The 12,620-nt window shown below is 55.8% G+C and overlaps 1 protein-coding gene across 6 annotated transcripts in view; it reads left to right on the top strand.

Annotated features, from left to right (window-relative positions):
- Window positions 1-12,336, top strand: part of LOC129484016 (succinate dehydrogenase assembly factor 2, mitochondrial) — a 66,334-nt gene extending 53,998 nt beyond the window's left edge. The window contains exons 5-17 of one of the 6 annotated variants that reach the window (XM_055281461.2): window positions 2,843-2,979; window positions 3,379-3,505; window positions 3,723-3,876; window positions 5,758-5,886; window positions 6,409-6,472; window positions 7,162-7,274; window positions 7,705-7,764; window positions 7,885-7,971; window positions 8,309-8,422; window positions 8,507-8,601; window positions 11,185-11,349; window positions 11,906-11,989; window positions 12,219-12,336. In XM_055281461.2, the coding sequence (XP_055137436.2) occupies window positions 2,843-2,979; window positions 3,379-3,505; window positions 3,723-3,876; window positions 5,758-5,886; window positions 6,409-6,472; window positions 7,162-7,274; window positions 7,705-7,764; window positions 7,885-7,971; window positions 8,309-8,422; window positions 8,507-8,601; window positions 11,185-11,349; window positions 11,906-11,975 (1,315 nt within the window). In that variant the 3' untranslated portion in view covers window positions 11,976-11,989; window positions 12,219-12,336. The remainder of the gene's footprint in view (window positions 1-2,842; window positions 2,980-3,378; window positions 3,506-3,722; window positions 3,877-5,757; window positions 5,887-6,408; window positions 6,473-7,161; window positions 7,275-7,704; window positions 7,765-7,884; window positions 7,972-8,308; window positions 8,423-8,506; window positions 8,602-11,184; window positions 11,350-11,905; window positions 11,990-12,218) is intronic. The other 5 variants (XM_055281505.2, XM_055281785.2, XM_055281586.2 and 2 more) reach the window with 5 other exon arrangements.
- The last annotated feature ends 284 nt before the right edge of the window (window positions 12,337-12,620 follow it).

Raw genomic sequence — 12,620 nt, forward strand, 5'->3', positions numbered from 1 at the left:
TCCTTGCGCCCTGTGATCCCTGAACAGAAGCGTTAGTCTGGAGGGTGGGTGCCAAACGTGCTTCAGCTTGCCTTCCCATGGGGGGCTGGGTGAGGACACGAGTGAGCCTCCACCCTGGCAGGCCAGGTCACTACAGGATGAATGCGGCAAGGGCATCTCCTGGGTGAGGAAAGGAGATGCCTCCTTTCCCTTTATTCAGCCTTCATTCATACCTCACTCTCCCCTGAGAGGAGGGGTGCTCTGGAGTCGGCTCTACCGGCTCAGGAGAGCTGAAGGCGAAACTTCCAGGAAATTGGCAAGCTGGTTTTTAACTCTGCCATTGTTAAAAATTAAATTACTGGCCGAGCGTGGTGGCTGACGCCTGTAATCCCAGCACTTTGGGAGGCTGAGTCAGACAGATCACTTGAGCTCAGGAGGTCGAGACCAACCTGGCCAACATAGTGAAACCCCATCTCTACTAAAAATACAAAAATTAGCCAGGCGTGGTGGTATGCACCTGTAATCCCAGCTACTCAGGAGGCTGAGGCAGGAGAATTGCTTGAACCGGGAGATGGAGGTTGCAGTGAGCTGAGATTGCGCCACTGTGCTCCAGCCTGGGAGACAGACAAAGACTCCATTTCAAATAAATAAATAAATAAATAAATAAACCTGAAATTTAATGGATTATATTAAAAACAAAATATACATACCTAAAACTCATCACCCCCTAATTATGTGAGTACATTTTTCTATTATTTGTGCTGTCGAGGTTCCTTACGCCCATTATGTCTGCATGATGGAACTACTCCCATACAGTGGTGAGCGACCTTCCCATGTCCCAGTTCAAAGACATTGTAGTGGTGATCTGAAAGCAGCCCTGATGGGACTACTGACATCACAGAAATTGGCAAATGCTGCAAAGTAGGGCTATCCCACCCCACCCAGAGATCCAACTGTTACAACATTTACAAGCCTGAAAGCCAATTTGAGGCAAAAAGGCTGTCATGGAAGAAGCTTGTCACTGTGGAGTTGGCGCACTCAGATTTGAGTCCAGGCTCCGTCTCCACCCACTGTGGGGCCTGGGCTGTTTCCCCTTGAGCCTCGCCTTTCCTATCTGCAAAATAAGACTAAAAGTACAGCAGCTTTTACAAATGGAGCATTTGCCGAGCGTGGTGGCTTGCCCCTGCAATCCCAGCAACTCAGGAGGCTGAGGCAGGAGGATCACTTGAGGCCAGGAGTTCAAGACCAGCCTGAGCAACATAGCAAGATGCTGTCTCTACAACAAATAAATAAATAAGCAAGTCAGGCATGGGGGAGCACACCTGTAGTTCCGGCTACTTGAGAGTCTGAGGTAAGAGGATTGCTTGAGCTTAGGAGTTGGAGGCTGGACTGAGCTATGATGGTGCCTCTGCACTCCAACCCAGGTGACAGCGTAAGATCCTGCCTCTCTTAAAAAAAAATGAGCATTTACTACCTGCCAGGTGCTGAATCCATGCTCTTGCTAAATCTGCCAGCAGCCCTGTGAGGTGGGTGCAGTCACATCCCTTGTGAAGATGGGGATATGGGGGCGTGAAGAGGATAAGTACCTCATCAAAGGTGACAGATCAGATTTGAACCACACTCTTAACTGCTGCGGTTTATTGGCCCTACAATAATAGTGCCCAGTTCACAGGGTGGTTTGGGGGATTACACGACGTAATGTGTGTTAAAGGGCTTAGCACAGATTTGGCTCCAGCGGAACATAGTAAACATTGATTTACCAAGAGGCAGAAGAGCGGGATCCAGATCCACCCACGTTTGAATCTCAACTTGGCTATTTTCTGATTGCGAGATCTCTGGAGTCAAGTCACTTTGCTTGTCTAAGCCTCATGTTCCCCCAGTGAAAATGGGGATAATCATAGCTACTGAAGAGCTGCTCAGAGGACCGAGATAGAGGATGTAAAGTATCTGCCGAGAAGTGGGTACTTTATGGGAGTGAGTGTTCAGGATTATCTTTTATTTTATGTCATGCAGACAGCAACTCTTCCCAGCCCTGTGGAGGAGGCCGGAGGTTGGGGCCAGAGCCCTGGAAGCAGGGCCTTGCTCGGGCAGCTCCTGACCCTCGCCTCCTGGCCAGGTCCGCCCCTCAGTGGGCCCTGGCCCTAGAAGGGCTCAGAAGGCTGGGGACGCTGTTGCTAGGCACCAGTTGCTAGGCTACATATTGTTTCTCCTGCTTGGCCTCCTCCAGGAGGGCTGGCTTCTCTGCAGAGCTCTGCTTCCTGCAGCCTCTCCCCGACCTCAGAGCCTCTGCAGAGGAAAGGTGAGGGTGGGGCCACTGTGGTTGGGCCTCAGGGAGAGCAGAGCCAATTCCCAGGGGAGGCAGGCAAGGCCAGAGGCAGGCAAGGCCATGAGAGGTGAGGGAGAGAGAGGAGCCGGGGGCTGGGAGTGAGCGTCCCGGCCTGACTTCTTGGGTGGGGGCCAAGAATTTCCCAGGTAGCGGGCTGTCGGCTCATTCATTCCGAGAGGTGGGTTATGTAAGGTTCAGGTCGCGGGCCGAGGAGTCAAATACCCAGGTCTGAATCCCGGCACTACCACCTATTTTGAGCAAATCCTTTATCACTTGGAACCTCACTGCCCCAGCGGTAAATGGGGACAGGAAGAGTTCATAACAAGGTGTGGGAAAGCGAGAGGAGACATGCGGACTCTTGGGATAAGTGTGGATGATCGGTTTCGCCCTCAGTTTACGGACGTGGGAGCTGGGGCAGAGAGACAGAGGCCTGGGAGAAGGGGCCAGCTGCGTTGTGGGTGGGGGGCCAGATGTTCGCCCCTGTGGGCTTCCGAGCCAGGCTTGAGACCCATGAGGCTCCCCATGCTTCCTTTCTAGGCCCCCCGGGGCCCTGTCCCACAGCATCATGATGGGGAAACTCCCTCTGGGGGTCGTCTCCCCTTATGTGAAGATGAGTTCGGGGGGCTATACGGACCCCCTGAAATTCTACGCCACCAGCTACTGCACAGCCTACGGTGAGGGCACCTTTGTGCAGGAGCCTCCGCCAGGACATGGGCAGGAAGGGAGGGGCTCTCTCTGAGGGAGGAGCAGCCCCTCTGGCTGTCACACTGCAGAGCAACCCTGTCAAGCTGAATCCATTTGTCCCCTGAGCCCTGCCCGGCTGCTCCCTTCTCTGGTTCTTTTCCTGCAATTCTGTCACTGTGATTCTGCCACACTGACCTTGTCCCCAGCCCACCCACTCCATTTCCTGCCATCACAGTCCTGACAGGGCAGGCTTGCAAAGCTCCTGCCTGTGGCTCTGAGCCCTCCCCTCTCACTGTGACCCCACTGCCCCTCGGAGGATGCTGGCCCTGCCTGAGAAGCCCTGCCTGTTTTTGACCTTGGGGTCTGTCTCCCCGTTACCCCTCTGGCAGGTCGGGAGGATTTCAAGCCCCGTGTGGGTAGTCATGTAGGCACCGGCTACAAATCAAATTTCCAGCCCGTGGTCTCATGCCAAGACAGTCTGGAGGCCTTAGACAACCCGGCCAGGGGGTACAGTCTGTATGGCCCCTTCCCAGCCCCTGCCCTGCTCATCAGACCAACTCCAGTCTCCGTGGATGGGGACCCTGAGCTTTGCCTGGCCTAGGCTGGGGGTCCTGGGTGACTCAGGGCACGGCGGACCTCTGAGCCATCTGTGGGAGGGTGCAGGGAGGAGGGAAGCTCCTTAGCAGAGGACAGAGGCAGGTGGCCTGGGGTTCTGGCTTCTCCTCACCCTCAGGGAACAAGCCCGGGACCATTTCCAGTCCGTGGCCAGCCAGAGTTACCGCCCCCTGGAGGTGCCTGACGGCAAGCATCCCCTGCCCTGGAGCATGCACCAGACCAGCTCAGGCTACGGGCGGGAGAAGCCCAGTGCGGGTCCCCCCACCAAGGAGGTCAGTGCTGGGCCAGGGCCAGGAGAGGGAAGCCTCAGGGTAGGGTGGGGCTAGGGCTGCACTGCCAACAGTTGGTCAAGGCAGAGGTGACAGGGCATGGAGCAGCCACATTGTAGGGATGGGGTCCACTCATCTTTCTCCCCTTTGTCCTCATCCTTGTCCCCACCATCCCCACCACCTCCATTCCCTCCCCTAGCCCCACCATTACCTCCGCCTCCATTTCCATCCCCATCCCTGTCCCCATTCCATGAGCCTCACACTCCCGTCCACACCTGCAAGCCCCATCACTGTCCCTACTACCACTACTGTCCCCCCACCATTGACATCCTCACCCCATCTTTTTCATTTCTTTTTTTTTTTTTTTTTGAGATGGAGTCGCACTCTGTTGCCCAGGCTGGAGTGTGGTGGCACGATCTTGGCTCACTGCAACCTCCGCCTCCTGGGTTCAAGCGATTCTCCTGCCTCAGCCTCCCCAGTAGCTGGGATTACAGGCATGTGCCACCACACCCAGCTAATTTTTTGTATTTTTAGTAGAGACAGGGTTTCACCGTGTTAGCCAGGATAGTCTCGATCTCCTGCCCTCATGATCTGCCCTCCTCAGCCTCCCAAAGTGCTGGGATTACAGGTGTGAGCCACCGCCCCCGGCCCCATCTTTTTGATTTCTATCCTCATTATTACCACCCTTCTTATCATCAGCACTACCACCAGAATGGACACTCATTCATTCATCCAGTAAGAATGTTCTGAATATCTCCTTCATATTTGAAGATGATAAGAGCTGGTGGAGTGCGGGGTGGGACGGGGGGTAGGAAATACAACAGGGATAAGCAAGGAGGAAGAGAAGTGAAGGAGTTGCAGGCCAGGCATGATGGCTCACACCTGTGATCCCAGCACTTTGGGAAGCTGAAGCGGGCAGATCACTTGAGGTCAGGAGTTCGAGACCAGTCTGGCCAACATGGTGAAACTCCATCTCTACTAAAAATACAAAAATTAGCTGGGCATGGTGGTACGCACCTATAATTCCACCTACTTGGAAAGCTGAGGCAGGAGAATTGCTTGAACTCGGGAGGCAGAGGTTGCAGTGAGGCTGAGATTGCCTGGGCAATAGAATGAGACTTGGACTAAAAAAAAAAAAAAAAAAAAAAAGCCAGGTGTAGTGGCTCACACTTGTAATCCCAGCACTTTGAGAGGCTGAGTCAGGTGGATCACTTGAGGCCAACTGCTGTTGGGTCAGCCTGGCCATCATGGTGAAACCCCATCCCTACCAAAAAAATACAAACAAAAAAAATAGCCAGGTGTAGTGGCTTGCGTCTATAGTCCAAGCTACTTGGGAGGCTGAAGCACAAGAATTGATTGAACTCGGGAGATGGAGCTTGCAGGAAGCTAAGATCATGCCACTGCACTCCAGCCCGGGCAACAGAGCAAGACTCTGTCTCAAAAAATATAAGTAATAAATAAATAAGAAGCAAAGGAGCTGCAATTGCAAATCGGGAGGGTGGGGAAAGAGCTTGCTATGGAGACACGGGACAAAAACTTGAGGGAGGCCAGCTGCTCCAGATGCAGCTGTCTGAGGGAGGAGTGGTCCAGGCAGTGCCAACGGCAAGTTCAAAGGCCTCGAGGTGGGAACAGAAAGGAGACAAGCAGCTAGAGCAGGGTGAGGCGCTCAGGTCCTTGCAGGCCACCAGGAGGATGTGGAATTCCCTGTGAGTGTGATGGGAAGGCTGCAGAGCTCTAAGCAGAGGGGGGACGTGCAGGTTTCATTGTAAAGGGACCCCCTCTGGCTGCTCTGCAGATACTGTGCTCTGTAAAGGCCAAGGGCAAAAGCAGAGTCAGGTAGTGACTGCCGCCCCCTCACCTGTAATTGGCCCTTCTTCCTCCCAGGTCCAGAAGGTCCATTTCGACACCCAGGAGCACGGGCCTCAGGCCATCACGGGGCTGGAGCCCAGGGAAGTCCCCCTGCTCCACCAGCAGCAGGGCCAGGACCCGCTGGAGCGGGAGAACTTCCGATATGTGAGTGGCAGCCCGGCTAAGGGCTTCGGGGTGGGGCAGAGGGGCCACAGCCGCCTCCTCCTCCCACCTCAAGACAAGTATTGCACTGACTCACCCAAGAAGCCAGCTCAGGGTAGGCTCAGGGCGCCAAGAAAGACGGGAGAGCAAAGGATTTGATACTGGCTATTTCCATAATAGCATCAATGTGGCTTCTTGCGATTTAACGCTCCTCCTCTTCCCCCAGCTTTTCTCCTCACGCTCACGGCCCCTCCTGGTCTCGGTCCCTCTGGGCCCCCCACTCATTACCAGGAGTCTGGTGTGGGGTGTGACGTGGTATTCATAGTCACAGGGGAACTGTGCTCTTGTGCTGAAATTTCTGGCCCTGTGATGCCCCACCCCAGAGAGACTTGTGTCCAGGGTGCTGTACTGGCCCACACAGGCTTCCTCAGAGCACAGATAACCGAGGCGCCACTTCACCGCTGCCACACGCCTTCGGGGCCCTGGTGGGCCAGTGCCCCCATTCCTCCAACCTCTCTGTTCCAGGGCCCACGCTTCATGACTTCGGAGTACAGTTCCAAGTATCTCAGGGACCCTCTAGACCAGCCAGGTAGGCCCTGTCTGAACTCACAGCTCCCTTCCAATCCACCTCCCTACTTCCTACCCCAGGGGCCCTGGAGCTGGTCTAGGACTGAGAAGGCACCAGTGGAAGAAAGAAGGATGAACACATGGCTGGAGGGAAGTGCCTGTCCTGGGCTGACCTCAGTACCTTGGGCCTCTCAGGAGGGTGGCTTGGCCGGTGCATACCCTTCCTGCTGCTCCCTCTCCTGTCCTCCGGCCTGGACTCTGGAATCCTCACCCTGCCACCCATGATCCTATGGCGCAGGTCTCCAGGATCTTGGGATCCACTCCCTCTGCACCTGCTGGGACATTGAGCCTCTGGAGGACACGTGGGTGGGCCAGGTGGCCTGGCAGCACACAGGGCATTTCTTTTTTTTTTTTTTTTTTTTTTGAGACGGAGTCTCGCTCTGTCGCCCAGGCTGGAGTGCAGTGGCTCAATCTCAGCTCACTGCAAGCTCCGCCTCCCGGGTTCACGCCATTCTCCTGCCTCAGCCTCTCTGAGTAGCTGGGACTACAGGCGCCTGCCACCACGCCCGGCTAATTTTTTGTATTTTTAGTAGAGACGGGGTTTCACCGTGGTCTCGATCTCCTGACCTCGTGATCCGCCCGCCTTGGCCTCCCAAAGTGCTGGGATTACAAGCGTGAGCCACTGCGCCCAGCCAGGCATTTCTTTTGCAGATTTCTTGCAGAAGAAATTGATCGGCGCCAAAGAGGGGAGCGGCTTCACCAAACAGTCCCACCAGAGCCCCATTGTCTTCCAACCGCCCTCACAGGCCCTCCCTGGGGACCTTGTAAGTCAGCTGGGCTCCCACTAGAACTTTAGGGGGCTTGAAGCCCTCTGGTCTCAGGTTTAGCTTTCCTAAAGAATGTGAGCTGCAGAGCCCTTTGTTCAAACACAAGATGAAAGAGCTTAGGTGAAAACCACTGCTTTGGTCCAAATCCCCCATTTTATAGATGAGAAGACTTGAGGTCCAAAGAGATGAAGAGGTGTAGCCAAGGTCATTCAGAGTTCAGACAAGAGCCCTGGCCTGCTGGTCCCATTCAGAGTCATGCCTTCCCCTGTCTTCTCCCCAAACACTTCCCTTTTCTCAATGATGCTCATTTGAGCTGAGTCCTCCTCTGTGCTCAGCACAGGAGTGGCCTGGAGGCAGAGTGGTTGGGAGCCGCCAGGGGCCCAGCCTGCCTCTGCGGGGCTGACATCCTCTGTGGGCCTCTTTCCAGGCCCTCCTTCCAGGCCAGAGTGTCACCAAATCAGACTTCCTCCCCAAGACTCACCTCCATGTAAGCTGAGCTAAGGGGAGGCTGGGGACCGCCTGGCGGGGAGCAGTTAGAACATGGCTCTGGAAGGTGGTGGGGGAGGCAGCCACATCCTGGTGCCAGTGGCTGCTTTGCTCCCTCCAGGGAGATGAGTTCCTACCTGTGTTGGCCAGAGGCTCCAAGCGGGAAACAGCCTTCAGCCGAGGGAATGAAAGGATTCTGAACCCCAGAGTGAGTGGCCTTGGCGTCTTGCTCAGAGAAGGGAGAAGACAGGGAGGTTTCTGGGAAGAGGTGGCATTTGGGTCAGGCATTGAAGTATGAGAAGAATTAGGATATTTGGGGATGTGGATGTAGGGCCCCAGGTGGAGGGTGAAGAGAGCCTGGGCCTTCCTGGGGGCTGGAAGACGAGGGATGTGGTCTCAAATAGAATTGGCTGGAAGGGGAAAGGAGGGTCGCTGGGGCTGTGGACAGGTCACAGCTGTGTGTGTCTCTGCCTGCTCCCCTCTCCATCCCTGCTGCCTCAGCCTGGCCACCTCAGCCTCCCTTCTGGTGGTTCTGTGCCCTGCAGGTGCCCCCTCCCTGCCCAGAACCCAGCAGCGTGAGCCACCAGCAGTTTCAGCCACTTCATCAGATGCAACAGACAAATGTTGCCCTACTTGGCCGGGAGACTGTGGGGAAAAAGGTGAGACCTGCTACACCCAGCCTTCACCCCCAAATCCCCACCCCTTCTGACCTGACAATTCCCCTGTCTACCCCTCTTGTGCAGGAGCCCACAGGGTTCACCCTTAACAACCCCATGTATGTCCGGAGCCCCTGTGATCCTGACAGGGATCAGCGATACCTGACCACCTACAACCAAGGGTGAGGTCCACTTCCTGGTCCAAAGCTGAAACTCATTTGACAGACAGACTGAGACTGGGATAAGTAATGAGCTCACAGCCTCGTGGAGAAGATCAACGCTGAGTGAATGTGGGTTCCCCAGAAGCAGACCCTAAGCCAAGGATTGGAGTGCAAGCACATTATTAGGCAGTTATTAGGCGTGTGGGAGTGGAGAAGAGGGATGAGGGAGGGAAGGCAGCAATAATGAGCATGTTACTAAGCCAGCTATCCCACTGGGAAAACTCTAGAAAACAGTGTAAAGCACACAACTCAGAACTACCCCAGTCAAAGGTGAGAGAGCTGGGGTATTTTATATCCCCACATCCATCAGTCATTGGTTAAAGGCTATCCCCAGGGCAACATTAAATCCCAGGTGCCTCCTTGCTCAGGCAAAGCAGCTTCTAGCATCCCAAGGGCAGCTTTCCCACAGAGATGCAGGGCATTGGTGGCCAGGCTGGTGGGCATGGAAAGAACCAGGGGAGTGCGAGGGGGTCTGGAGCAGCAGCATCTGCTAAGACATTCCATCCAGCCAATGGTTGGTGGGCTCAATGTTCCCTCAGAAGGTAAATTCTGTGCTGTGCATTCCCTGGGTGAGGAGTGACTGTCCTGGGCATCAGGGAGGGCTTCCAGGAGGAGGTGGCCCCAGAGCCATGGGGAAGCCTCCTGGGGCCAGGACTGGGTGGGGAAAGCATTACAGGGGTGGTATAAAGGAAGTGTAATTCTTCTTCTTCTTCTTCTTCTTTTTTTTTTTTTTGAAATGGAGTTTCACTCTGTCGCCCGGGCTGGAGTGCAATGGCATGGTCCCAGCTCACCGCAACCTTCGCCTCATGGGTTCAAGTGATCCTCCTGTCTCACCCTCCTAAATAGCTGGGATTACAGGCATATGCAACCATGCCCAGCTAATTTTTGTATTTTTAGTAGAGATGGGGTTTCGCCATGTTGGCCAGGCTGGTCTTGAACTCCTGACCTCAAGTGATCTGCCTGCCTCGGCCTCTCAAAGTGCTGGGATAACAGGCGTGAGCCACTACGCCCTGCCAAGAAGCATAATTCCTTTTTTTTTTTTTTTTTTTTTTGAGATGGAGTCTCGCTCTGTCGCCCAGGCTGGAGTGCAGTGGTGCAATCTCGGCTCACTGCAAACTCCGCCTCCTGGGTTCACGCCATTCTCCTTCCTCAGCCTCCCCAGTAGCTGGGATTACAGGTGCCTGCAACCACGCCCGGCTAAATTTTTGTATTTTTAGTAGAGACAGGGTTTCACTGTGTTAGCCGGGATGGTCTTGATCTCCTGACCTCGTGATCTGCCTGCCTCCAGGAAGTATAATTCTTAGGACAAACTCCTCTGAGTGAGGAAGCGCAAGCTTTCCTCACAACATCAGTCACCTGTGTCCACTCTGCTTCCTCTCCAGCTCCTGGTCCTTCAAGGTGTCCCTGCCACCTCTCTGTCTCCTCAGGCTCCCCCTGCCCCACCCCCTGCTCCAGGACACCTCCCAGAATCCATTCATGGAATAGACTTTAACTGAGCCCTGACTGGGTGCCAGGCCCTGCCCCAGGCCCTGGGAATGTGTGTGCAGTTCCTGCCCTACGGAGCTCAGACCTCTGCACGGGAGGAGACGTGCATGTGGCTGCAGCCAGTTAGTGAGAGCTGTTAGGCGATGGGCAAGGAGAAAGGGATCGGGGGGGCTGCGTGGGCACGGGTCAGATTTGAAATCGGTGGCCTTGAGCGGGTGACGTTTGAACTGAGACTGAAAAGAGGAGAGGGCGGTGGCCTGGAGGAGCAACAGAGAGTCTGAGCTGGAAGGGCGGTTGGTTGTCCTCTGGCCTAAACCCTGAGGTTCAGAGGGGAGGAGCAGAGCTTCCGCCCGCACAGCAGATTCACAGCACAGTGGCCGCTCCAGTTCCCACGGAGGTGGTGGGAGGGCCAGAGGCTCCGTCTAGGTGTGAGGGGCAACGATATTCTGATCGCTTCTTAGGCAAACACCTCTTCCTGTGGCTCTGGCAGAGACCAGCTCCAGCCCTCTCTGCTGGGTCCTTCCAGCCTGTCACATCCTGTCGTGTCCTGAGCTCCTGCTGGCTGTCAGGCACACTTGCTGGTGCTTCCTGGTGCGCGCAGAGCCCTGGGGTTGTCATCACTGATTTCTGCATTGATCTGTCTGCACCCCGTCTCATAAGTTCAAGGGTGGGACCCCCCTTCTTGTCTTTGCACCCTCCTGACCTGGCTGTCCTCAGTGAAATGGAAGGAAATGGAAATGAAATGGAAGGAAAGTTAAGTGCCTAGAGAAGTGGATGAGATGGGGTCCCCACCCCAAGGTACTGGCAGGCCAGGGACAGGGGCATCACTGAAACTGTCCTTTTACATTCCAGAGTGTTTCAGCGTCAGGTGGAGGGGAGGGCAGGCTTTTTGAGTAAGAGTTCCCCCAGTGGACGTGGGCTTAGGGAGAGCCAGACGAGGAGGACAGCATGACAAAGGTGGGGAGGCTGGGCGATCTGAGGGTCAATGGAGAAGGGCAGGAGGGCCTGCAGAGGTGGGCAGAGGCCAGCTTCCAGCCAAGGACCCCTCCTCTCCTCCAGGTACTTCAAGAACCTCCCCAAGGGTCTAGACCGGGAAGGCTGGACTCGAGGTGGCATCCAGCCCCAGATGCCGGGAGCCTACGCCCTCAGCCAGCCGGTCAGCTGCATGGAGGCCAACCCCAACCCCACAGAGAGCCTGCGGCACCTGCACCCCCACGTGGGAAGGTGGCACCGCCCCCAGCTCTGTTCTTTCTCCCTACCCCTCGTCCAGGCCCTGCGCCAGGCCTTTCCCTTCCTCTCCTCTCTTGCTCTGTCAGTCAGGTTCATTCCTATGAGAGGCCCGTCTCCTCTGGCTGGCTCTGGTGTCCCTTCTCCTGCCAGCACTGGCTCCTCACCTCCTCTCCCTCCAGTGACCCCTCCCTCAGATGGCTCCTCCTCCCTCTCCTGCCCCTGTACCCCAGGCCTGGTGGACTGGAGGGGGAGGATCTGAGCAAGGGGCTCTGGGGTGGTTCGGATCCAGAGGGGGATGGGGGGACGGATCCAGAGATGAATGGACTGTAGTTCGGCCTCACTCAGCTCCTTTCTGCTCAATTCAATTCCTCAGAAATCACATTTATATCAACAATGGCCCAGAGTTGGCAGGCAAAGAATGTTTGTGGCTTGGCTGCCCTGGCTGAACCCTGGCTATGCTCTCTCAGGGAGGGTCAGGCAGAAGACAAGAAGACAAGGTCCATGCCCTGCCTGCCAATGCCCCTAACACTCTCCTCTTGCCTCCCTGCAGAACCCTGACCTCAGCCGACCCCTTCTACCAGAACGCACCTCACAGCAGCCGCTGCATGGCACACAGCTGAGCCCTGAGCCCTTGGTAAGGGGCTGGGGACCCCCACACTCAGCTGCTCTGGGTGTGTGGGCAACCGTTGTGGGCCAGCCCTGCCTCCCAAGCCCTGGGTTAAGCAAGTCCTGCCTGGGGACCTCCCTTCCGAGTGGGGGGTGGGAGATCAGGGGGCCTCTCAGAACCTCTTCTGTGCCAGGCAAGCACACAGAACCACCCCAGAACCCCTCGCTCAGGCCTCGCCTCTGCTTCTCCTCCACAGGTTTGTCAACCTTAGGGGACAGGAGCCAGGCTACTGTCTGTACCCCCACTCCATCCCCCAGGGGAACACCCCCGCCCAGCTACTTTCCTAATGAAATAAAGAGCATTGAAGCAGAGAAGTGTGACGTCACTATCGGGGTGGCTGGAAAAAGGAGGGGTGAGCTGGGGCGGTGGGTGCAGGGGTGGAGGAGCTAGGCAGATTTGGAGTCGGAAGGGCTCATCCGGAACCTCTGAGGAACCACGACATGATGGACAGGCACTGCATTCTCCAGACTCACTTTCTTGTCCTGTAAAGGGGTCCTCTATGGCCTGTGCTGTTTGGGAAAGTACTTAGTCAAGTGTGGGTGGAAGAATCCCAGGGGAGGGGCAGGTGGGCCAGAGAAGGGGAGGGAAGCAGACGCAG

This window comes from Symphalangus syndactylus, chromosome 1 (genome assembly GCF_028878055.3).
Source record: "Symphalangus syndactylus isolate Jambi chromosome 1, NHGRI_mSymSyn1-v2.1_pri, whole genome shotgun sequence".
NCBI lineage: Eukaryota > Metazoa > Chordata > Mammalia > Primates > Hylobatidae > Symphalangus > Symphalangus syndactylus.